The following is a 27056-nucleotide window of genomic DNA, read 5'->3' as shown; positions in this document are numbered from 1 at the left end:
AATGGAAATTAGAAGGATTATTCTAATTCCACACGAATTTATATCAAATAAATTCTACCATAATTTTTAATTTATTAGAAACACAAGTTTATTCAATTAAAAAAAAATAACTTATGAGCTATTAGATATATGAAAATAGCCAAAAGAATCACTTAGAAGAACATGCATATGTCTCATTTTTCTCTTTGCTTATTGTAGGCAACTAATGCTATGGATTTATTTTTCCTTTTCTGAGTACCTAATAACATATTTTATAACCTTATCGGGGGTATCCTCTCTTGTGTTTCTTTTTACTATTTCTGGTACTTGAAAAAGATAGTTCTAAAAATTTATTGGAATGGTTGATGAGAGAGGTGTACGTGGGCCCATTTAAACCCATCCATGAATCACTGGCCCATTAAATTAATGCATGAATGCTGATGGGTTTTGTTCAATTCATCTGTCTGCACTTAAATTGACCGCAAATGAGAAAAATACAATTTATAACTGCTACGGAACAAACAGTAAAAGACAATTTAAATCCAGATCCACCCCTCACTTGTGTGTGTTATTTTGTACCAGGAAAGAAGAAATCTGAAAAAACCCACATATAACGATAAAAATTGAATTCAAGAGTGAGATTTAACTATGCATTTTAAAATCTATCAGAATTGGTAAATTTTGTGATATACCGAATCAGTTTCATTAACATCCATCTATAGATTTAATTTTTATAGTTTCAGGAGATTCTTACCCATTCATAGTTAAAAACAATAAGCTATGTTCTAATCTTGCATGATACATCTTACATGGATATTAGAATTAGAATAAGCCATGTTATAATCCAGCCGTGCAACCGGGTCGGATTCAGTTAATGAACATGGCAGTTTGGTTGGTGTTCCTTAACATGATATAAATGTCATTAATAAGGGCAGGTCTTAAATTTTCAAGGAGACAAGAATGAAAAGTTAAGAGTGGCCATTACTGATCATCCGTTAGTATGATAAAGATGGGTGGCAGCTGATTAGCGATGGTGATAAATTTCCTAGAAACATTAGGAGAAGTTTTGCAGTGGGAAGAGAGGTGGCCGATATTTTTTTAGTGAGAACTGCACTTGATTTCATTTGGGAGGTTGAGGGTTTGACATGCCAAATTATTCTTTATCAAGTCAAATGATTCTACAGGAGGTTATTCAGATAAGTTTTAATGCAATTTATGATTGATGTACCCAAGTCATATCCACCAGCAATACAAGAAAAGACATTTACTTTGTTAACTTATGAAATTAGTTATTGTTGGGTGTACTTGTACCTTTTAAATAATACCTGAAGGTAGAGGCATAGACAACTGATACAGGAAAATAAGGGATAACATAGGAATAACACAATAGATGTTAAGGTTTTATTTTATATATGGTTTATGAGGGGCTGAATAGGAGTGACCTCGAATTGATCAAGACCAAGATTTTTCCTGAGATCTAGAGAACAAAAACAAGCCAATCATTTCACGATACATTGTCTGGGGATGGGATGGGCTTGGCAGCTCTGTTCTTACAAATTCACTTGGACAAAGTCATGCTTGAAAATCGAACGCCGTACCAGAGTGAGGATATTCAAAATCATGTCCTAGATGAAAGCATTTCCTAGATCATCAATTAAGTCATGCTTGTGATCCAAACCATGTCTTGAGTTAGGTCATGTCAAGTCATGGTAAGCATATCAAGTCATGGAGAATTTATCAAGACATGTCACGCCATGTCGAGAGCACGAGCTTAAAGGTTCAGCCATGCTATGGTTCAAGATCATCGAGTCATGCTCGTGCTCCAAATTGAGTCTTGAGTTCAATCACATAAGATCTTTGTCAAGCCAAAGATTTTCCCTTAGTTTGGATCATGTTTGGATTTATTACTATTCCTCGACTTGAGTTGAGAATTGTGTTCCATACTAGGTCAGGTTTTGTTCATTTTCTAAGAGGAAATATAAAATATTTAACAGAAGCACCATGGACCCTATGTATTGAAGACATCAAAATATTTCTAAAGTCCTCAATAGAGAAAAAGCAACGAACTTAAATAAAATATACAAAGTTTTGGATCATCTCTTACTCCATCAGAAAAAAGAAAAAAATTCGTACTCAAAAGCTCTGTTCTTATTTTTTCTAACAAACCAACATATAGCCAAGAAAATAAAAGAGACTAACTTTTTTCTCCTCTTATCAGGTTTTGCCAATATCTAGCTTGTATATCATGTTGAATTCTATCTAGGTACAACCATGATGCAGGCAGAGATCTCCAGGCCAGTCATGACCTAGTTAGCAGCTTAGGTCATATTGTTCCCAAGCTAAATCAGGTTTTGACCCACGTCCAAGTTCAAGATCGCTCATTTCGGGTCTAGACCCAGGTTAGGTCAAGTTTAGTCTGAGTTTCATGTCCGAATATGAGATTACTAAAAATTCTGGATTGCTAAATATGTGATGAAAATTTGCCACTATCTTGGTCATGTATTAGGATGGGACAGGTGCTAACCAAACGCTGAAGGTTAACATGCCATCTAGGTTATTGCTCCAAAATGCTAAATACGATGAGATAATAACTATTTCTGAATAGCAAAAGTAGTTAAAGAACCTTCCACCAAGTTCTTAAAGCTGCTATGTAAGAAAATTACACTATTGAAGCCAAATCGACCATGTTGTGTTTCAAACCGACCAGATTGATCGAGGGGTAGAAAGATGATATATCATTTTACATTTATTAATCTATAAAAATTTTCAGATGACACGAAGACGATTTAGACACTATAGTGTAGAATTAACAAATCTGCTTCACATGAAGAAAAAAAATTACAGTAGGGTTGACCTCACATCAGTACTGACCAAGCAGTCATGGGTTTACGGGCACTGCCTCAGTGCAAGTGCTACCGTTCCTACTTTTTCTCTTGTAAACAAGCATATAGAATTTTATAATCTAACTATTAAAAAATTAGTACAAGAGTTAAGATTTATTTTAAGAGTGCTCTTCCAATGCTTCTCGTCTTTCATCTTTATGGTGCAAATTGATCTCTAAACACATAAGTTGAATTGCACGGCTATCCTCCAACAAGTCATACAAAATTTTGGTGTCAATTGCCAAACAAGAGGCTTTATTCATAAGACCATTCCCAAGCATTAAAGAATACCTAAAGCCGAACAAGGAATATCTGAATCCTCACTGCCAATTATAGGGGTTTTACTCATAAAGACAGGAGGGGAGATGAGACCTTTTCATACAGCTGTTTATGAATATCAGTTGTTCTTGAAAGTATTCAGTTTGGCTAATCAGGAGAAGAGAGTTGGATATCATTGGTAGATCAGTTGGACAGATGAAAGAGAGACGGGAACCTCATCTGGTAATATGACATATATTATTTGACAGCAAAAATTAGTTCTTTTAGGTGGAACAAGGCAAGAAGGGGTAGATGAAAACCAAAGTAAACCACGTATGAATGATAAAGGGTAAGAGAAAATTGAATCAAGAATATTACAATAATGTATCTGCACGATGTAATAAAATGAAGGAAAATAAATGAATTTGGTAGCATTTAAAAAAAAAAAAAAGAATTTGGTAGGTTGCATAAGATCACAACTATGCCTACATCATAGCAATGACAACAAAGCAATAAGTTCAGTATAGTTAAGAGAAAATGATCAAATTAACTTGTTATGTCCTCTATTTATTTCCAGACTTAAGTCCATTAAGATTTTGAGGAAGACCTCGAGGAAGTTTGAATTAAAATAGTAAATACCCAACCTCGATCTTAATTTTGGATTTGTAGATCTCATATTTGTAAGTTTTAATATACCATTCCGAATATATTGGTATTTTATAATTTACTTGTACAAAATTATATGCATATACACAGACATATATACAAAATAGTAATAATAAAAAAATCAGAACACTGACAATAAAAATGATGATGATATTTTATCTCAAGAAAAAAAAATAATGATGATATTTACATAGGTAGAAAAACAAAAAATGATGTAGCTTGATAGTTCTTATTGTACATAACCTTATTGTTTCCAAAATAAATCATGTTTAATATTTAATTTACAAATATGTTATTGAACTCATAAACTCAAAAGTGCAAGATAAGAAATCATGCTAAAACAAATACAAATATATTAAATCAAACATTTTCATCAAGCTTTCATATGAGAATTTTAACTTCTTTTAATTTTTAATTAAAAACTAAAAAAGCTACAAGGAACATTTTATAGGTAGTCGATATTAGTATTTCAGCCCGTATGATCAGACCAACATTTGACCCCAGCATTAAACTTAGTTTTAAGGGTAAGGTACATAACAACCAGCTAGACCGGCACAGTACAAAACAGTACAATACAGTGCTTACAACAATTGAATACCACAGTCACTAACATATGGGCATCGGGCCGCTAAAAGAATCCTGAGTTGTCTTCCTCATTTCCCTCTTAATTCTTTGAGAACAACAGTCTTCCCTCTAAACAATATGTTTCGGTAATATTTTTTTCCTTGAAATAACATGTTTAGTAAATTAAAGGAACGGAGAGAAATTGAAAATAAGCAAAAATTGTGGTTTTTAAAGAAAAGGACAAAGAAAGCGTTTCACTTCTTTAGATAACAAAAAATTAAAAAAGTGAAAGAAATGATTGTTTTACTATTTTATTTGGTTAAACATCTGAAAGAAACGAAAAAGATTTATTGTAAGGAAATAGTCTATAATATTATTTATTTATAAAATAACAAGTTAAATAGTAAGGATAAAATAAAAATTCCCTCTTTTAAAATTTTGAATTATTTCTCTTCTCCTCTATTTTCCCCCAATTTGGAAGAATAGAAATATCAAGCTTCTACTACTATGTTTGGATAAACATTAAAAAAAGGAATAGAGAAGAAATGAAAAGGCAGGAAAAAAGTTGAATGAAATGAAAAGGCAGGAAAAAAGTTGAATGAAATGAAAAGAGACATGTTTTTGTTGTTTAGCTTACTAAAATTAGAAAAGTAAAAGAAAAGAAAGAACGGTGTAGTGTTTTATGTGGTTTCGCTCTATAAAGAAAATGATAGAAAATAATCAATAATATCCTTATTAATAGAATAACAAGTTAAGTTGCAAGAATAAGATAGAAAATTTCATTTTAAGATCTTTCATCCATTTCCTTTTCCTTCTTTCTTCCCCAATTTGAAAGAATAAAAAGAATATGGTTTTGAAAAGAAATGGAGGAATGCCTACCATCTCTCCTTTCCTTTACTAATTATTAGTAAATATGAGAATCCTTCCCTTTCCTTTCACTTCTCTCAATCCGAACATAAGTGTAAATGACTAATAAAATTTTCAACTATCTCATTCAAACCATTAAATATGATAAAGCAAATACAGTAAGCAATTGAGCATTAAACAGAAGGGAGAAAGTATCATAATACCCCACAGTAACTATGTGAGAGCAAGGCTACACAATTTAAACATGTGTTCCGTGTCCTTACATGACCGTGGAACCTGTTAACTCAAAGTGGATACTTGACTAAATCCAAACTAAGCCTTGCACTTTACATCAAGCAATATGTCGAATCAATTTTTAATATGGCATAGCCAAGAACCAATTGAAACTCCGGAAATCCATAGATTACCAAATTTGAGGTTCTGCCGCACTAGAGCATGGAAGTTTCTAACAACTATGCCAAGACTATTAGATCTTATGAGTTCCCTAGAAGTTATCAGCTCTAACATATATATTTGCTATTCCTGTTATGGACTGATTTGGAATGAACTACAGAAGCAGAGAACATCTTTTAGACTTAAGATATCCATATTATGCAACGCAACAGAAACAAAGCTGATATCACTTAAAAGACTAAAAGTAGATGATTACAGAAAAAGGGTATATTTAATATTTATCTACTTGACATACCAAGGCATTCAAGGCAATGACCAGCGTTTCATTACTTGTCACCCAAGAGTGGTGGCTGCTCAAGCTTGTGCAAGCGTTCAGTCAGAGTACTGTTTGCGATCTTGTTTTCACCTTTACACTGGAGCAACTGCTCACGAAGACTTTGGACAAGCTCATTAAGTTTTTGAATATTCTTTTCCTGAGAAAGGATAATCTGCAGAAAAGTTTATAGCCAACAGGATTAACAAAAATTTACTAAACCAAAAGATCACATATACAATCGTTTAACAGACAAACTCATTGCAGGGAGATCAAAGAAAACAATAAATGTTCCAATCTTCTTTTCATCTAATAAAATAATAAAGAGATAGAAAGAATCTGAACATGATTTGATCGCAACAATTAATCACATTTTTCACGGAGGATGTAAATCTCGAGAAAGTTACAAAGAGTCACATAATATCAGTCTATTCAGTGACTGAAAAATCCAATTCAACAAAGCATTAAAATCTCAGGTACCACTTTTTCTTTTTCTTTTTTTTTTGGGACAAATTCAGGTACCACTTCTAACAAAACATTGGTGTCGAATGCATTGCAACTAACTCAATGGATGTTGACATAATTACCTCTATGCCAAAAATGATGGAACTAATTACATATGCACTAATTTAGCAAAGATAAGAGCCTTTCCTTAAGATGATTGGTATTCAAGAATCAGAAGGTAAGTGACTAGGAATTACTTTTATGCTCTGCTCATACAAAGGAATAATTTTACACGCAAAAAACAGCATGCAATCAGATTTTTTACAATATCAGCATTACCTAACTTTTATAGTTACCAATTGACTATATCTTGTTACCATTTTGGTTATCATTTGTTACTATCTTCACTATTAGTTGTTACCATACTTATCAATATAGCATAGAACCTTAACATGCAATGGTTCTAAATAGTAGCCAGGTGGGCAAAAATGATAGCTGATTATAACAAAACATTTTTTAAAAAAAATAAAAAGTATAGTATGATCATTAACTCACAAGCACCAAGGGGGTGCCACTCATGTACAAATCTATAAAATTTTCAAAATCCTCTAAGGAATGAATAAGGTGCCCTATAACCAATGATCCCATATATTTAAACCATCCCAAATATTTAAGCCATCTATCCCTAATTCTACCAAATTCCTTTTCCACCCTCTCAAAAGCTCTATCGTTTCTCTGTTTCCAAACCACCCAAAAAATAGCAAGGGGAATAAGACCCACAATTTTCTCTCTTTACTAATACCTTCCCAAGCCCAAATCTCATCTTTAACCAAACCAGTGATGGACCAGCTAATTCCAAGTGAGCCGTAGACCATATTCCATAATTTATACACAGCTGTACACCACACTAGAATATGATTACATGATTCCACTTCTCACTTACATAGATAACATCAATTCACCATTATTCTTCCTCTTCTCATTAATTTGTCAATGGTCAAATACACTTTCTTCCTGCCTCCCAGGCAAAAAAGCTATTCTTGGAGAGGCATTCATCTTCCATATCTGCTTGAATGGAAACATTTATTCTATAGCTATGTTTCTTACCAAGTGATTATAGTAGGATTTCACTGTGAAATCTCCTTTCTCCTTAAGTTTCCATAAAGGTTGATCATTGTATCTGTTAAGGTTGCCAGTTCCCCCTCCATGCTTTCTTCAGTTTCGAACGGCCTTTTATTTTGGTGGTTATTGCTGCTAGCTGCAACGGCAGGGCCGGTACCTTTTGATTTGGCTGTGATCAGCTCTCTGGAGAGGCCTTTAATCTGCAATGTTTACCCTCTCCAAAGAGACCTTTAATCTGCAATGTTTACCCTCATACAATTTCTTTTATCCAGAGATGATTTTCGGGGTAGAGTTTGAGAAAAGCCTCAAACTGTTGTTGGAAGTTTTTCATGTTTCCCGTTATTCCCTGCTTTGGCGCCGATATGTTGTGGTCCTGGGATCAGGATCTAGTCCTGAATTTATTAAGGTTGAAATAAGTAGAATTTAGCTCATTAGGGAGAACCCTTCAATCTCCAGAGTTACGTAATTAAAACCTTTTTTCAATAAGTTCTTCATTCTTTTTTTTTTCAAAACAAATAATAAGTTCTTCCTTCATGATTTTATTGATGAAATGGCTTGCATATGTAGGGAAGACAATTGCTACTAGTTTCTCAATACTGCAATCACATGTAAATTTCATTTTTTTGCTATTCCTAAATAACTCAACTTCCTATTTTATTTTATTTCTAGATAATCAATTCCTATTAGAACCAGATTTCCTATTTTATATTATTCCTAAATCCCTCAAATTCTTCTTTTATACTATTTATAAATAACTCAGCTTTACTATCTCATTTTTCCATAAGTAATTCTTAAATAAAAACCTAAGTGAAAACCACAAGGAGATTAAAGCAGCCATTCTTTCCGGTTTTATGTTATTTGACCATAAAAGTTGAACCTACAAATTTCTGCTTATGAGACAGATGCTCTATCTTGTGAGGTATAGGCACTTAATTTTACCACGGGTTGTCAACAATTGATAAAAATCCAAATCCTAAAATATTCCAAACTTTCAACCAGAGATGAAACTTGTCATTCTGAAAGCCACTATAGTTTGCTCATTGAGGAGAACACAGACAAAATTGCATTTCTTTCTTACCAGAAAGGTGAAGAGACTTCTGTGAACAGATCAAAATGAGATTCTTTAAACACTGGATCCTTTATAGTGAATTTTAAAGACTCAACAACCTTCTCAATAATTTCTTTGACTTTATCAATAACCAACTTTGCCATGGGTGGTTGAAGAAAACATCCCTCATATCAAGTACAAAGTGTGATCGATTCACTTTCTGTAATTATCCAGCTTCTTTAGAGTAATATTTCCAGCTCAGCAGATTTTTGCCATAGCTCAGCCGAAAGAAATCAAAATCGGGTGACTCTTTCATGGAAGTGGACAAGGGAAGAAGGGACTGCAGGTTTTTGCCCTGAGAAATCTCAATGACTAGGAGATCTGTGAATATGAAAAATTGTTAAGTACTTTATTCCTTGTGACTTTGGACGGGAGTAATGACAACCCTCTGTTTTGTCTAACAACAATCGGATCTTTTACGGTCAAGTCTTTTTATAAGCATATATCAAATAATGAAACTAGATTCCCGTTCAGACAAATTTGGAATATTTCATCCCGTGTATCTTTTTTTATTGCGCGGGAGGCTGACAGGGAGTTTACTACGACTATTGACAAATAGAGAAGTCAGGACAAAATTATGGTGAATGTTAGCTATCTCTATAAAAGGGTTGAAGAAACTTGGAACCATCTATCGCTCTGGTGTCTCGTGGTGTACAAGCTTTAGATTATGATTTATAGGCTTTTAGGTATCAACTGGGTGATAGCAGGATAAGTGAGAGATGAAATTTGAGCGAGAAGGGGTATCAGCTAGCGGAGGAAACAAGTGGATTTAATTCTGCTCACCATTTTTGGGCAGTTTGGAAGGAGAGAAACAAAAGAGCTTTTGAAAAGGTTGTGATGTGAATGATTTTGATTTAAGTAGGAACAAATGTTCCAAACCCTTGAACTTTTGTTATTGGATCATCCTCTCTACTCTATGGAGGATTTATGGGACCTCATTGATATTTTGACAGACATATAAAAATATTGTACATGGGTTAGCGCTCCCTTGGTGCTGATTTTTAATAATATTCTTTACACTTTGTATTTCAAAAAAGAGTAATATTCCAGCTGAATTAAATAAGCATTCATGTGGCCAAGTAAAAGCATGAAAGCATCTTATGAATGAAGAGCTGACTTACACGTTTCTCAAATTCATATCCTATTTAATGACCTTAGAGTTGCTTTAGGATGACAACCAAAATAATTAATACGAAAATCGGCAAGAAGAGAGCAAATACTTAAAGCTAACCTTTTCTTTCACAGACTCTTCACGCTTTGAAAGATACTGCTCCTTTTGGGAAGTGCTTGGAGTTGCTTCAGTTTCATTCCCAAATTGTTGCTTCCACTCAAATTGTGACGTAAACACAATCAACAAGAGAAGAGAAACCAGTACCCAGGGTCTTGACATCTTCACAAAGAACTCTTAGTTAACCTGTAAGATAGTCAATTACAAAGGTCCTGGTGATGCAATAATTTCATGCTGACAGTTCAACAATTGAAAGATATTTGAAGCAAAGTACACAAGAATTAATTTGGAGAGACAGATGTTCGAACACTTTAATAACCTTAATTTTATAGTCTCGAGAAAATAGAAAAAAGATGTTCTGGATCAGAAACACTTAAACTACCGGGTGAGCTAAGTTGTCCTATAGAAATAGCAGATGATGCAGCCAGCTGAATTGAGCTATCCCGTAGAAAACAGAATATGCAGACTTCAAGATTCTTACACTAGTGATTTCTATTTTCATCAAATTAGTTTTGTAGCATGAAGATGCATAGCAAATGGAAAAAACCAGCCAAGACTATCATTTCAATCGCCAAGCAAGAGAGCCTTATTGCATTATGGACTCCTTGGCCACCTACAAAACAGATAGGACAAAATTATACACTCAAATTTTTTAAGGTTAAGTGCTTCCAATAACTGGCAGTTAAATCAACAAGCCATTGTTGTACAATGACTATTAGCTAAAATTATCGGGTTTTCCCTGTCAGAAATCAGGGAACAAGATTTATTTCAAATTTGTCCAACTCCTAGATGGAAAAAAAAAAAAAAAAAAAGGAGAACATAACTCCACTGTCTCACTAGCTCCTTCTGAGAAAGTGAGAAGTTCAACAATTCTTCAGTCCACTCGCTAACAAATGAATGTCGAATACCGAGTATTAATTCACATTTCTCATCAAACAAACAGGAATAAGCAAAAAAAAAAAGTAATCACGTGGCTACAGATCGAACCTTGAAACCAAAAAGTAAAGAGAAGAGTTGAAAAATAATCGGATAGATTATGAGTCTACAGTATTTAGAAATTTCATATTACTAAATCAGTGATAGGAATCTAGAAGCATAAAAAGTAAAAGATTAAATAAAATAAAAGCATGAGAAAGTGATTATTGCACTTGAAGATTTCACTCACAGATCGACGTTGGAAGAAAGCAGCATCGCTCGATTCAATCGTCTTCTTCGCCAGTCCAAACCGACTTGAAATGACTTGCCAATTGCCACGACTATTATACCACTATCCACTCAAATAAGCAAAATAACAAGAATTCCACACTTCAAAAGAAAAGAAAAGAAAAAAGCTATTTCTGTTAAAGTATTTTATCATAAGCCCTCTAAGAATCACATATTTATCATCCAAGGCTTAAAATCTTTATTTATAGGAGAATATGCCGGTTTCCAATTCTGTCTTAAAACTATACTCCTATAAACAAAATTGAATTTATGCTCAAATTAATAAAATACATTTAGGCCATAATTTAAATAAATTTAAAAATTTTTGTATCTTATTAAATTTTTTTTATAAATATATTCACGTGTGTCATCATTTATAGTTTCCATTATCTCTTTTCTAATATAAATATAACAATTTTGGAAAATCATTTCTCTATAACTCTTAAATTAGGAAACTACTGCACTAGTTATATGTTTTATTTTTGTTTTAAATTTATAATTTAAATAATTAGAATACAAATTCGTGAATTATTTTATATTTTAAAAATTATTTAATAATTTTATTACCTTCCTTTACAATATAATAAAAATAAATAAATTATAATAAAAGCAAAATTATCAAAATAATTTTATTTAAACTAATCTATTTGTCATTAATATTTAACAAAGATGATAGATAAAGATGAATTAGCATAAATGATAATTTAAATTATGGACAATATGTTTTACATTTTTTTAGTATAAATTGTAAGGACTAGAAACAAAAAAAGAAAAGAAAAAAAAATAAAAAATAAATAAATAAATAAATTTCTAATAGGTAGGAAACAACGTCGTTTTAAAAAGGGGGAAAACGACGTCGTTTTGAAAGAAAAAAAAAACGACGTCGTTTTGGGATGAAGGAAAACGACGTCGTTTTGGGTAGGCTAACAGGGTATAAAGGGAGGTCGGGAAAGGGAGAAGAGAAAGAAAAAAAAAGAAAAAAGAGAGAAAAGGAGGGAAAGAAGTGAGCGGAGAAGAAGAAGGGAAGGAAAGTTCCAGAAGGAGAGAGGAGAGAGTCGGAGCGGAAGGGAGCGAGAAGGGAGAGGGAAGGAGGCCGTGGACGGACGACGCGACCGGCAGAAAGAAGGAAGATGGAAACGGGAGGTACGGTGAAAATTTGAGTTGTTTGGTGTGGTGTGTGTGTGGTGAGTTTTTGTTGCAGGTTGCGGAGTCGGTAATGGCGCGACGGAGTTGAGCGGTGAAGGTAGGCAGTAAAGCGTGGGGTTATTCCGCACGTTCGCGGAGGAGACCGGGGGAAGAAATGAAAGTATGGCGGTGTTGGAGGCGTACGAGGAGCCGTGGGGGAAAAATGGGGGTGGTGCGGGTAGAACAGAGTGAAGAAGATATGAGAGGACAATCTAGGGAGCGCGGGTGGGAAAAAAATCCGAGATGACAGAAAGAGGTGTGTGCGTGGGTGGAGGCGTGGAGGGAGTCGCTAATAGGAGGCGACGTATTTCCCCGAAGTGCACGGTGGTAAGGGCGTGTGTATGGAGTGAGACGGTGCAAGACGGTGCAAGCCGAGAGGTTAACCGCCCTAGGTAGGCAAAAGTGTAGAGGAAACGGGAGGAGGCAGAAGGATAGGGGAAGTGGTACGTAGGGGGCGGTAGGAGAGGGAAGGGGGCTGGAAGGTACGGTAGAGGGGACTAGGAATCAGGATTTGAGGGGGTTCGGATGAGAGAAGAGGGGTAATATGAACAGTAGGGGTTAGTAGGGGGCGGGGGCGAATAGTGTAGAGCACTTGGGATTAGCATGGTGTAAGGGTAGATGGGAGCGTGTGGTTTAGGATGGGAGATTTGGAGCACGTTGGTGGGGGTGGTGTGAGCCGCCGATGTTGGTGGCGTGAGGAGGTGATATGTGTGTGTGTGTGGCCTAACAAGGTCGAGAGGTGTAGGAGAGTGTATGAGTCACCGGTGTCAGTGACGGGAGGTGGAAATGCTTGTGTGTGTGTGTGGCCTAACGAGGTCGAGAGTTGTAGGAGTGAGTATGAGTCGCCGATGTTGGTGACGCGAGATGATGGTACTTATGTGTGTGTGTGGCCTCTTTAGGTCGAGAGGTGGAGGAGTGAGTATGAGTTGCCGATGTTGGTGACGCGAGATGATGGTACTTGTGTATGTGCATGGCCTATTTAGGTCGAGAGATGGAGGAATGGATATGAGTCGCCGATATTAGTGACGTGGAATGAAGGTGCTTGTGTGTGTGTGTGGCCTCATGAGGTCGGGCGATGGGGGAGAGAGTATGAGTTGCCGATGTTGGTGACGTGAGCTAATGGATGGTTGTTGTGTGGGTGTGGTTGCTTGGCCGTACTGTTTCCTTGGGGTAGGACCTTGATGATTAGTGTAGGGAGGGGGGTTATGAGTTGTTTTGGGTTGGGTAGGATAAATGCATATAGACATTTCTGAAAATTCTTGTCACTGCATACTGCACCTACAACTTGATTTTTATCGTATTGAGTTATGTGAACTCACTTCTCATCATTCACAGGTGGAGTAAGAACGGAGTCGGGATCCGAGCGGCTGGTAACGGAGCCCCGTCGGTAGTGCCATAGGGCACAAGTTTTGTTTGTGATTTAAAATAGTTTTGAAAAGGTGTCTTAATTTGGATATTGAACTTATAGAAAAGTTTGATAATGTGTTACTATGTGTTGTAGAAGTGGAGATGTATGTACAATTGATTTGGAGCAATGAATGTGGACAAGTTTCTCTTATGCATGGTTGGAATGATATGGGATTTGTGTGTTGAGTCGTATAAGTGCTTTATCTTATACTATTAGAAGGAAAAAAAAAACGGGGTGTTACATAAATATATTTTTGCTTGCTTGATATGTTAAGTAGTACATTTTTTATTTAATATTTAGTATTTCATTAATTATTGCATATGAAAATTAAATAATATTCTTAGATGGTTAAAAATATAATATCTCTATAAGGATGATAGAATTAAAAAAAAAAAATCATTACAGCTGTAACTTATACAATCTTCAAATATACTTACAGTTTAACACTTATACATTAATAATTTAACTCTTTAATTCTAAATGTTACTAAATTCTTAATACTTGGAAAAAAAAATTATATAACATATTTTTTTATATGTTTATTATTTTTCAAACAAAAAAATTATAAATATTTCTAGTTTTCTAGTATGATTATTATCAATGTTACCAAATAAATATTTTTCTTTTATTAAAATTGTTTTTTTTTTATATTGTCAATCATTTTGCATAACATATATTTTTTTATATGAAGATATTTCATTATTTTAATAAATTATAGTTAATAATTCTATTTTATATTAATTAATTTTGTTATTAGATTAGAGATTTTATAGAAACTTTTTTCTAAAAATAGGAGTAAATTAAGTTTTCTATATGAAAGAAATAAAATCTAATATCTAAAGAATGCAAAGCCCAATTTGATACATTAAAGCGGATTAGAATTAAAAAAGTTTTTGGGGGTCAAATTATAAACATTTAAAAATTAGTACATGAAAAGTTAAATAACGGAAAAGATAGAGGGCTGAAATAAAAATAGTTCATACCACAGCGGGCTGAAAACAAAGAGTTGATAGAACAAGGACTCCCCCTGAAAATCCAAGAAATAGCAATGGCTTATAGCTCTTTTTGTTTTTTTACTTTAGTTCATAGCGCGTTCTCGTGATTTTCTACTTTGATAGACCATCCGTGCAGAAGCAGCTTTCCTTTGGAAAGGGAAAAAGGCTCAGAAGAATCGAGTCGAGAGAGATTGCTGCAGTGCAGGGAAGTAAATGGGAAACACTCAGTCGCCTCCCATGGATCCTCGTTTCACTTCAGCTTCCAGGTTTCTCTCTATCTATATATATAATTACGTACATAGATGTGTATATATTTTTGTCCGCATGTATTTATAAGCAATGAATGAATTATATTCTCAGAGCTTTCACTCAAAAGGAACTGGAAGATCTCAAATCCCTGTTCATGTCGCTTGCTTCCCAATCACAGAGCAATGGTCAATACATAACTCTCTCTGTATTTCAGGTTTTCTTTAATCTCTTTTGCGTTTTTTTTTTTGTTTCAAATCATGAATTCGCTCTGTTTTTATTTGATATTATCCAATTCCATTTCACTCTTCTGCTGGTGCTTGATTGAAAAGAAAGGATTCGTTTGCTTACAGGCATATTTTGGACTGGAAGGTCCTCTCGGGGAGAGAATGTTCGATTTATCTACAAATCAACGAAAAGACAATAAACTCAGTTTTGAAGACCTTGTGATTACTAAAGTATGCGTTTCCCTTTACCGAGTTTAAAGTGAATTCTTATTAGGAGGATCATTGTTGGGATCTCCTTTGCTTATCTGAGTATGCTTTCTGCATCATAAATGACACTGAAAGGCTGCCAAACACCGCCTTGTTAATGTTTAGGCCTCTTTTGGTTCTTGCAGGCGACTTATGAGAAAGGAACAAACAACGATATTGAAGAATTTATTTATCAGTTGTTAGATGTGACAAATGATGGTATTGTGGAGAGGTAGAATTTAAATACAACCATTACTTCTACATTTTTTTTAAGGAGCTGCTTAAGTTTGCAATATCATTTTGTCAAGTAGAACTTTTCTATGCTTGGTTGTCCTTTCAAAATTCACTTGCTTAAGTTACCAATATTAAATCTGTTTGCTGCTTGGTCAATTTACTGTAGTCTAGACACCTATTCATATGAAAAAACAATAACGATTCTCAATATAAACTTGAAATAAGATTGATATCAAGATATTGGGTGGTTTAGTATGGTACGGCATGGATAGTGGGTGGAGGTGTTCTCATTTTAGATATCAAAGTTGATGGCAAGTTGAATACTTATTCTGGCTCTTTGTTGGGTCATTGACGTGTGTGACTCTAATATTATTTCAGGTCTGACGTGGAAACTGTTCTACTTGCAATTTTTGAAAGCTTGTTCTCTTTGAAAGACAGTCACCTGGTCTCAGGTCCAAATGAATGCACAGCGAATGTGTTTCTTAATGCTGCAACCTTTTCCAAGGATGATAAAGAGGGTGCGAGAGATGCTATGTCTTTTGAGGATTTCAGAAGTTGGTGTAGTCTCCTCCCATCTGTCAGGAAGTACCTTGGGAGCTTGCTGATGCCACCTGGTCCAGGTTTCTTTCCCCTCCATTTTTCTAGTTTTATTGTTGCAGTCTGGGGAACACTTGATTCCATTGTTTCACGTTTAAATATCTTCCAAGATGACGTATAATCAAGCTGAGTGTTCTTTCAACTTCGAATATTAAATAAAGTGAATCTGATTGAATGGTGGTGGCCGTAAATGTTTTTTGTTTATATTATGATCTATACCAAAAAGTTTCTTTTAGTATTGATGAAATTGGAGCTCAAGTCATAGATTACTATGTATTTCCTCTATAATAATACTATTCTTCCAAGATGACGCATAATCAAGTTGAGTATTCTTTGAACTTAGAATATTAAATAAAGTGAATTTGATTGAATGGTGGTGGCCGTAAATGTTTTTTGTTTATATTATGATGTATACAAAAAACTTTCTTTTAGTATTGATGAAATTGGAGCTCAAGTCATAGATTACCATGTATTTCCTCTATGATAGCACTATTCTTGTGTGTGTCTGTGTACCCAATTCAAAAGTGGAGTGCCTGCCTGAAGGTTCTACTATTTTCCTTAAAAGAAGGCATGAATTAACAAGTTTTATTGGTGGTCGTACATCACTAATCTCCATCCTTGTTTTCGTGAAATATAGGAATTCACTTTTAGAAAATCTTTTCCTGGCATGTTTTATGCTATATACTCCTCCAGCGACATGTTGCTAGAAGAGCAACTGATAATTAGCAATACCTAAGAACTTGTCTTTATTTTTTGATAATCAGCAATACCAGTATGCATGTTTTATGTATGATTCAGTGACCCTTAGTTTGAGCTGTTAAATGTTAGGTTGGCTAGTTTTTACAATCTTTATAAGTTTTTCTCATGCAGGGAGACCAGGAGCTCAAGTTCCTCAGTTGTTTCATTTAGAAAACATTGATCCAAATACTTTGTTACTGAGGAAGGAGTATGCTTGGCATATAGGAGGAGCCCTTTCTCAGCAAGAGCTAGAGGAATGGAGACTTCTATACCATAGTAGTTTAAATGGTCTAAGTTTCAACACATTCTTGGGACATATATCGTGAGTAACTTGCCTTATTATTGGAAGGTTGCATTTTTTTGTTGGTTTTCTGTTCTATCTATTATGATATTGATGAATAAGGCATAAGATCCACTAAAACAACTGATCCTCAATGAACAGTAAAAACCGTACCATGTAAGAGATTACAGGCTGATACCCTATTGTACTATTCTAATAGCTGATAATAGTATGTTATAAGTAGAATTTCATTCTGGTCAAATACCGGTCAAAACCTGGCTTAAGGTCAAAAATACCAACATATTGTTACCAATGGCAATTCTTTTTTTTTTTCATGTTTAGTTTTACTATTTTTTATATTTATAGTAATATAATTTTGTTTTATACACCAAATTATTTGTCTGACTTATGTTTTGCAAGTTAAATATTGAATATGGTTTTGAACACTATAGATAGGATTAGAAACAAGTGATTCTACACCCTGAATCTTTTAGTTATGAGTTATTCTCTATGTTCTTTGGAAGATTTAGGTGACCTTATTGACATTTTGATTTAAATGTAAATAATTTTGTACATGGGTTGGCACCCCATTGGTACTTATATTTAGTGACATATACCATTTTTTATTTCAAAGAAAATTTTGAATTTGGTTTATTTAGTCTCATATTAGTTTGAAATAATTATCTCATGTAATATTTAATATAAATTATCAAGTTAAATAATTTATTGTCTTTTTTAAAAAAATATAATATTGCTATTATCTTTTGTATATGTGTGTATCCATACATTTTTATACTTGTAAACAATAAAATAGCAATAAATTTGAAACGCTATATAAGAATTTACTAGCACTGACATGTATGTTTTGAAGTGAGATCCAAATGTTGACTGGAAGTCTTATTGACTTAATATGTTGTTCTTATTTCATAATAGGGGTTCTGTTGGTGTTATAATACTATATATTGTCACTTATGAAGTTCCTGAAAATCTTGACTTTTACAATCTTGCATGTTGAATCTGGCACCAAGTAGACAATTTTTTGTAGCAGCTTTCCAGAACCCTTGACAGTTCGGTGTATGTAATGATTTCCTTAGTTAGCATCATGAGAGATCCTTAGAGGTGAGAAGCTGTTGGTGAAAAATTATTCATGAGCTAACTTGATTTCTTCTTTTTATCATGTTTGGAAAGGCAGACACTATTGTATGGTGCTTGTATGTTATATTTTTCCTTAAATTTTCTGTTGTTTGTTCTTCATGAAGAAATCTAAATACTTACTAGTTTAATGTCACTTCCTCCGTTGATGGAAGTAGTCTTTGAGTAGGAATGCATTGGATAATTTTTCAATTGAATTGCAGAACTGAGGAAGGGCCTACTGTGTTAGTAATTAAGGATAGAGAAGGTTACATATATGGAGGTTATGCTTCTAAGCCATGGGAGAGGCATGGAGATTTCTATGGAGACATGAAGTCTTTTCTTTTTCAGCTGTATCCAAAGGCATCTATCTTCAAACCTACTGGAGCAAACAGTAATATACAATGGGTATGTTTCCTTCTTGTTTGTGCTTATATCAGTCTCTGTCATAGGAACCTCAAGTTTTAGCCTTTTCTTTTTTCCTCTTGGGACAGCAGTTAGAACATCTGTTCGTTCATCAATGCAAAAATGTTCTTTGAATTCTCTCCTAGATTCACATAATCAGTTAAATAGGGCTGCTGTAATTAATTAGGAGAACTAGAAAAATTTGAGCAGTTTTCATGGGGGACAAACTTTTTATAAGATCAGGAGAAACTGTTTGAATTAAATTATCAAAGGAGATTTGCCAAGCATGGAAAGTCTTAGTTTGGCAAAATGTTTGTCTTATGTATAGAACTACAACTTAGTAATGGAGGTGTTTGCATCCGGTAATGCAACAATGTCATGGAGCTATGGCGTTATCTGCAGACGGTCTCAAATTGTTAACATATACAAATTATTAAGATGATGTTTGGCAAATTTTGATATCTGTTCTTGAGCTAAGGAGAAAGTTAGGCAGTCAGGGATAGCTCAATTGAGACCTATTAAAAACCGGAGTTACTGGAACATTTAAACCACGGATAAAGGTATGATGGGTTGGAGGACGGAAGGGGAAGAAACCTTATTCTAGTGTTTGTTGGGTCTATTTTGTGTGAAGTTCAGTCGTTTCTATAATTCTATTTGGCATCATGTTTCAGATTTTGGATAAAAAAGAGTGCTTTAATAGCTTAAATCATTTCTATAATTGAAATTGCATCTTTTTGCTGTTTGTTTATCCTTGTTTGAGTATATTCAAATGCTTGATGTTGCTGCAACCCCTTACTTGCAGTGTGCGGTGAATTTCAGTTCAGATAGTATTCCAAATGGCATTGGTTTTGGGGGACGTGTTCATCACTTCGGCCTTTTTTTATCAGCAAACTTTGATCAAGGGCACTCCTTCGCCTGCACCACGTTTGGAAGCCCGTGCCTTTCAGCAAACAACAAAATATACCCAGAAGTGATAGAATGCTGGGGAATTGTTCGAGATGGGAGACACCAAGAAAGGCATGAAATTGTCAAAGGAACTATCTTAGAAAGATTTAAAGAGGATCGCCATATGCTCAACATGGTTGGGCTTGCAAATTCAAGTGAGTGAGCGGATGAATGCTCTAGCCTTCCATAGTTGAAGCTTCTAAATATGGCATTAAAGTTAATCATGATATGTTTGAGTCAAAAGTCTGGTAATGAGTTTACATAGTAAGTGTTTATTTCAAAAATTCAACTTGTACATTTGTACCAAGGACTTGAATTTTTTGTTCATAATGAGAATACATGGATTGTTTATGTTCATGTCAAACCAGAATCTGAAAGAAAAAGGTAGAGAATTTGCTTGGTGTTGTTACAAATTGGTAGGTCTACTGTGAATTGGTCTGTGTTATATAGCGCATTACAATGAATTCACAGCATAAGATGCAACCTAATCAAATGGTTTGAGTTTAAGTGGGTAAAAAACAAGAATGAAGTCCTAATATATAAAAATAATAAGTAAAATAATAATAAACCAAAATTCTATTTAAAATAAAGCTAAAACTCATCCCTCCAATCTATTTTGCACGTAAGCAATTCACAGAAAAATGCCAAAGATTGCCAGCATCACTGAGGCCGTAAGATCTTTATTATCTCCAACTGATAATTTTGTATCACTGAGTCTGATGCCATAGTTCTATTTTATACACGATGCTGGTGATGGGGATCTCCCAAAATATACTTTGTTAGATCATGTTCTTAGTTTTTTCAGAAAACATTTCATACATACATGCAAATGCAAAACAAATCTGAAACTTTACAGAAAACGAGCTGATAGCTATAAACTATCTGAAACAAGTTCAGAAATCCGAAGCTGCATTCACTAGCCACTAGTATACTTTCTTCTTACACAACCAGATATCATTGTTGCCATTTAATTTGTGAACAAATACCCTTTAACAGCCCATTTTTCTTCATGTTTTACCCAACCCAATTTTGCATTCCTTTAATTAGAACCATTCCTACTTCTAAGATTTCTCCATGATAACTTTCTAATAGTTCATCAATCCAATGTTTTAAGTGATTAACACACAAAATTACTGTCAAAAGTTAGAGAATTAACATAGTAGAACCCTTCACTTCAAGTCTAGTATGTAAGAAAAACCCAAACAAAATCACTTGAGCAAAATCAAATGCGAACCCAAAAACCAAGCAAACAAATTTATCATGACATCACAACGATTCCAAACAATCATAAAATTAAACTAACAATACCCATTTATCAGAAATCAAAATAGTTCCAACAAAAATATAAACTTAAGACTAAAAAGATCCTTGCTTAACATAAGATTAAAATATTTTCGAAACATAAAGCAAAAAAAAAAAAAGAAAAACGAAGCATGCAAGAATCCTCTCCAAAATCCTATAAAGACCCACAACACCAAAATAGGCTTTTTAGTACCTCCTGCCAACTCCACCTGCACCCCGGCCGAACCCCATTGATTGAACAGGAGCGGCAACGGGATCCACCTTAACAACACCTGGAATCTCAGACATACCGAGAGCCGCAAGCATGTCCATGGTCTCCTTGTCGACCTCGATGTGATCAGTCTTAATGGCGGACTCATCGGGGACGAAGTCCATTCTCCTCTCGCGCTCCTCCTCTTGGAGCTTCAGAGAGATTCCCCGAACTGGACCCTTCTGGATCCGCTTCATAAGGTGGGTGGAGAAGCCAGCGATCTTGTTGCGCAGGCGCTTGGAAGGAATGATCGCTACCTCCTCGAGGATCTTTTTGTTGGTGTGGAAGTCAAGTGTCATGCGAGAGTAGTACTTCTCGATCACCTGGCGGGAGGACTTCTTCACCGTCTTTGTGCGAACGCGACCCATGATTGCTTCTGCTGCTGCTGGTGGTTGCGGCGGCGAAGAGTTGGTGCTTGTGCCTGTGTGTAGTGATTGAACGCGCAGCTGGACAAGGATTTGCGATTAGGGTTACAGCGGGTCTATATATTGAGAGTAGTGGCAAAAGCGTAAATTAAGTGGCTAAATTGAACCTTTTGTAGATGTGTTGGGAATTTTGGGCTCATGGGCTTTTTTAAGAAGAGTCGATGGGCCGATATAGTAAAATGAGTTTTAAGTTTTGGGCTTAGAAGATAAATTATAGAGAACTTAAGGCCCATATCATGACATGAGAGTTTACGCCATCTATGGAATAAATTAATTTTGCTTTTACTATATATACACACACATACACATATGTAGTTGACATTATATGTATTTAAAAATATTTTATTGTTTTATAATTGATTTGCGTAAAATAGTATAATTTTATTTTTTTAAAATTAAATATATAGAATTCAACTATATAAAAAAGTACAGTCTGATTCAAATTTATAAAAATAAATAAATAATTAATTTAAATATAAACGAAGAATCAAAGTATTATATGTGGACTGGATTAATTAAATTATTAATAAGGTAATCATAAATGAGAAGTGCCAGTTTATTATTCCCTAAACAGCAACTTGATACAGAACGCGCTAATGGGATGTTGTTTTCAGCTAACTTCACTCAACAAACTTACTGAAAAAAGATTGCTAATGTGAGTCTAATCCTCTATAATTGTTGTTGTATTTGTTTAATATTAATCGTAATTTATATTTATAATATTTAATTAAATTAATTTTATTCGTATTGTTAATTTTATTATTTGTACTTTATTTTAATTATATAAACATACTAAAATATTATAAAATATATATATAATTAATGCACAGTTTTATTGCATGTAGTTTATATGTCCCCCCCACACACGCACATATATATATATATATATATACTTATCTTATGGATGGATACATTTATTGAACAATAAATTAGTTTTGATAAGAAATGGGGTAAGAAATACATACATATATATATATATATACACACACACACTATTGATTGATCAAAGTATATTTTTATTAACGTGCATAAGTTTTTTCATTAGTTTGTTAAAAAGGTTTAGCTTGTAATTAGTATTTTTACCCAATACTCTATGTATATATACAACAATTATAAGTTATATATAAAAATATATTTACCATACAATATAAAGGAAAATATCATGACTTGATAATAGGAAGAGGATTAATTTTTTTATTAATTATAATTAAAATAGTTTTAAATATTTTCTTAAATTACAATAAAATTTTATAATAAATTCGATTTTTTTACTCAAATTTCGGCAATTAATATGTTAAAATTACTTTGCCTCTTATGTGTTCTGTTTTTTGGACTCCAAACTGTCTTCTCTGCCTTGTGTGATTTGTACGGCTCTTAATGCCTTTCGGCTCCCTTTGGATGGGCCTTCAGTTTTTTTTTAATGATCATCCCAAATAAATTGTAAGCTCTACAAGAAATCATTATTGGCATAAGAGCTGGAACCATACAAGTAAAAGATACACAGTACCATTACAATAAGGTTTTACACAATATATAATTTTCAATCCATCACCTCCAAATCCATTCACTATGCTCTCTCTATACATATAGTTTTAAATAACACCCAGTTATTAATATTTGTGTATATACATAGATAGATACACACATTTATTTAAGTAATCAAAATAGTAAAATAGATAGATCGTGTAGACATATATATATGGTTAATTACCAAATAAATTATTTTTGTTTAATTAAAGTCTTCACCTTCTCTCTAAGACTTGTATTAGTAGTGGAGTAACCTCCGTCGACCACCAAGTCCACCCCACTCACATACTTCGCCTCATCACTGCTCAAATACAAAGCTGCCTCTGCAACATCAATGGCTTCCAACACCTCCCCTTTCAAATTCGCACTCGAAGCTATGAACTCCTCCAACACCGCATTCTCTATCCCACCCAACACACGGCTCAGCATCGGAGTCGCCACCCCAAACGGCGAGATACAGTTAACCCTAATCCCATACTCTCCCAGTTCCACACACAGATTCTTCGTCAACCCAGCTACCGCGTGCTTCGACACCGTGTAAGGATGAGCACAGTGTCCGAAGCTCAGAGCCGAAGCGCTCGAGGTGAACAAGATGACACCTTTCCCGGCCGGAACCATGACTCGAGCTGCATGTTTAGCACCCAAGAAAGAACCGTAGACATTAACGTCGAAAACTTTCTTGAAATCTTGATATTCGGTTGACGAGATTCTCGGGTCGGGTTTGCCAGGGATGCCGGCATTATTGAACATGATGTCAAGCTTGCCGTGAGTGGAGACGGCCGTGTTGACGGCGTTTTGGACGTGGCTTTCGTTGCTGACGTCACAGTGGACGTAATCGGCGCCGATATCGGTGCAGACGGCTCGACCGAGCTCGTCTTGGATGTCGGCGATTATGACGTTGGCGCCGTGGTGGACGAAGAGCCTTGCGGTGGTGGCGCCGAGCCCACTCGCGCCGCCGGTTATCAACGCTACTTTGCCCTGTAACCTGCATAATGTAGAACGAAATTTCAGTTGGGCAATAAAGACAATTAGTAGAAATTATGAGGCGTGTTTGCAATTATGGACGAAATGGGGGGGTGTTTCCTTGATAAATTACCTCTTGGCAATGTGCGAGAGCGAAGAAGATGGTTTCATGCTTTGATTAGGAGAGTTAGGGAGACTGTGAATGAGAAGTGTTGTGCGTTTGGGGGATATTTAACAAGAAGGGTTTCCTAATTTTGGAGAGGATTCTCTCAATCTTAAAATGTACGTAAATTAATATAAATTAAATAATTGTTACTTGATATAAAATTTTTTAATAAGAGGTCAAAATCTTAATCTATTTTTTTGTTAAATAAAAATTAATTCATTTATCAATTAGATCATGTATATATATAAATTATAATGCAATATAACACAATATCATAACAAATATATTCAAAAACACAACTTAATTTAAACTTATAATTTTGTAATATATATTAACTATTTAGTTAAACAATAACTAATGTAATCTAAAACTATACGGTATTAATAAAATTTAAATATTGTTTATACAATTTTTTTATATATATAAATACAAGCTTACTTTAACATGTTGAGTTTTAAATTTAATATGTAAACTTATATGTGTAAATTAATATGCATAAAAGATTATCAAATTAATTGGATATAGTTAGAAATGATCTGAAACTGTTAAAAGTGCATTGAATCTTAATGCATCAAATTAAAGTGTAAACTTTATTTTATGTATAGAGACTAAATATGTAATTCATAATTTTGTGATGAGTTAAATTAAAAATATAAAAAATATACAGATAGGGTTTGATTTTGACTATAAATATACAACTATGACCTCTAAATTACACGTATGATTTTTTTAACTATGATATTTCATTAACCAAAAATAAATAAAGTGAGAGAACTCAAAAAACGGTTTACTAATTTAGAAGATAAAACGCGTAACGTGAATATTTATTCAGTTATACATTTAGATAATTTATTTATTTTTATTTAATATAAAATTTATTTATAATTTTATTTTCAGATCTGGTTTAATTTAATTATAATATAATAATGTAGAATTATATCCCTTATATAACATTAAATGTTGTGAAAGACAAACAGCAAGTTGTTTAATTAATGAAGTTGATTTTCAAGATTCTCCACAGATTTGAAACAGTTGTGTCTGTCCAGGGACGAATTTAATTTTTTATTTTTTATTTTTAAAACAAAAAAATTATTTTTGTATATAAAAAATAAATATCTTATTTATTTAAATAAATAAATAAATATATATATATATAATTAATGCGGGATGAAATATTTTTACATAAAAGAATAAAATTTCACTTGTCCTGATATAATATTAAATTCACTTAAATATATTTTTAATAATTTTTTATTAATATTAAAGTATATTTTTATTACTTAAAAATTTTAAATTTTGTATGATAAAATTAATTTCTAATAACACTTATTAAAATATCGTTAAGAAAATATCTTTTTTGTTAAAATCCCAATCATGTAACGACACAACATACGGCGTCGCATCGTATCTATATGTTACGATCTTTTTTGGCAAAACGACGCAGTGTCAACGAGTTTTCACCTTGTTGAGTCAAGTTCTTTACCAAATTACAAGAAGCTGATGACTCGCCCCAGAAAAGAGAAAACTAAAGACCTTATCATATATGATGATTTATTTTGTACCATATGCAAAACTGACTTACTTTTTTTTATTATTATTATTATAATAAAAATTACATGAATTTTTATGATTTATTTTTTATAATATAGTATTTATTTCTATTTTATAATAAAAAATAGTTAAAATAATTATATCATACGTAAATACTTGAAATAATAATTTAATAGTTAAAGTGATTATTTAAGTTATTTTTTGAAACACATTAAACTTATTGATTACTTTAATAATTCGTCCCTTTCTTAGTTCATTTAATTAGTGTTGGAGATTATTAAAATGTTGTAATCAAATTTCTGTTAATGAAATTGTCAAGTTTCTTTGAGAAGAAAGCATCTTTACTAATTTCCTTAGATTTCAGTGGTACTAATTGCCGGGACCAATCCAATTATGATGCTCAAAAATTCCAATTCTGGAAATAATTTTGAATAATATTTAAACATACATATATATATATATAAATTTATCCATACCCTCTTATATAATATAATATAGAGATATATTTATAAAAAATATCGGACTAAGTATGAAGATTGAAACTAGCAATAATTTTGATAATGATAGTAAAAATATCAACCACTTGTAATTTGATGAACCGTACCGCTGGAACCATTACCCTAATGAAATTTATAAAAATTAAAAAAATTTATTCTAAATTATTTTTTTCATATAAAAAATAATTATAATTAACAACAAATTAATTTAATTGGGATTAAATTATAAAAAAAATTTATTGTAATTTTTTTAATTTTTACGTCAATAATTTATATTTAATTGAACTGAATATAAGAGAGAAATTTAGTTTCAATATGCAAAATTTAAGAAAGTATTATAATTGCTAATTTGAAATAATAATAATAATAATAATAATAATTACCATCATTTGAATGATTTAGGTTTCCATTAAGTTTTAGTTTTGTTAGGAAAACGTTATAATAAATTTGCACATACAAAATAAATTAAAATTAAGATTAAAAATTAATAATCAATAATTAAGATTTTAAACTCAAAATTGGAACAATTTGTTTTTGTTAATTACTTTAAAAAAAATGCACATATAGGCCTTGGACTTCGGTTTCTATGTTTTAATTAAGTAGACTTTTTTTTAAAAAATTTCAATAATAATTTTCTCTGTTTGTTTTGTTTGATTTATATTAAAAATGTAACAATTTTTAACAAATAAAAAATAGGTTTTAATTTATTAT

The 27056-nt window shown here is 33.2% G+C and overlaps 4 protein-coding genes across 13 annotated transcripts; 1 reads left to right on the top strand and 3 right to left on the bottom strand.

Annotated features, from left to right (window-relative positions):
- Positions 1-382: 382 nt before the first annotated feature.
- Positions 383-11147, bottom strand: LOC110810602 (uncharacterized). Of its 8 annotated transcripts, none has more exons than XM_088209433.1 (5): positions 10990-11147; positions 10144-10437; positions 9828-10010; positions 5905-6097; positions 383-573 (listed from the first exon to the last, which is right to left on the bottom strand). In XM_088209433.1, exons 3-4 carry the CDS (start codon positions 9984-9986, stop codon positions 5936-5938), a joined length of 321 nt encoding a protein of 106 aa, XP_088065559.1. In that variant the 5' UTR covers positions 9987-10010; positions 10144-10437; positions 10990-11147; the 3' UTR covers positions 383-573; positions 5905-5935. The 8 variants fall into 8 exon arrangements, with proteins under 8 accessions (XP_088065559.1, XP_088065560.1, XP_021892510.1 ...); XM_088209434.1 differs by lacking the exon at positions 383-573 and adding an exon at positions 2781-3062; XM_022036818.2 differs by lacking the exon at positions 383-573 and adding an exon at positions 3082-3359.
- A 3532-nt stretch (positions 11148-14679) lies between these two features.
- Positions 14680-20021, top strand: LOC110810600 (TLD-domain containing nucleolar protein). Of its 3 annotated transcripts, none has more exons than XM_088209345.1 (8): positions 14680-14881; positions 14976-15078; positions 15215-15319; positions 15481-15566; positions 15947-16182; positions 17036-17225; positions 18539-18722; positions 19522-20021. In XM_088209345.1, the coding sequence occupies exons 1-8, from the start codon at positions 14829-14831 to the stop codon at positions 19825-19827; spliced, it is 1263 nt and encodes a 420-aa protein (XP_088065471.1). In that variant the 5' UTR covers positions 14680-14828; the 3' UTR covers positions 19828-20021. The 3 variants fall into 3 exon arrangements, with proteins under 3 accessions (XP_088065471.1, XP_021892507.2, XP_088065472.1); XM_022036815.2 differs by having other exon boundaries at positions 14683-14881; positions 15947-16188; XM_088209346.1 differs by having other exon boundaries at positions 14823-14881; positions 14976-15049; positions 15947-16188.
- Positions 20022-20952: 931 nt separating this feature from the next.
- On the bottom strand, positions 20953-21689 carry LOC110810532 (small ribosomal subunit protein eS17-like). The gene has a single exon (XM_022036715.2). The coding sequence runs from the start codon at positions 21582-21584 to the stop codon at positions 21153-21155; it is 432 nt and encodes a 143-aa protein (XP_021892407.1). The 5' UTR covers positions 21585-21689; the 3' UTR covers positions 20953-21152.
- Positions 21690-23125: 1436 nt separating this feature from the next.
- Positions 23126-24403, bottom strand: LOC110810585 (short chain aldehyde dehydrogenase 1-like). Its single transcript, XM_022036795.2, has 2 exons — positions 24265-24403; positions 23126-24153 (listed from the first exon to the last, which is right to left on the bottom strand). The coding sequence occupies exons 1-2, from the start codon at positions 24300-24302 to the stop codon at positions 23361-23363; spliced, it is 831 nt and encodes a 276-aa protein (XP_021892487.2). The 5' UTR covers positions 24303-24403; the 3' UTR covers positions 23126-23360.
- Positions 24404-27056: the final 2653 nt, after the last annotated feature.

Source organism: Carica papaya, chromosome 8 (assembly GCF_054855325.1).
Source record: "Carica papaya isolate Zhongbai chromosome 8, ASM5485532v1, whole genome shotgun sequence".
Taxonomy (NCBI): Eukaryota; Viridiplantae; Streptophyta; class Magnoliopsida; order Brassicales; family Caricaceae; genus Carica; species Carica papaya.
Note: the sequence above shows the minus strand (reverse complement) of the source record. Positions and strands in the feature narration are given on the sequence as shown.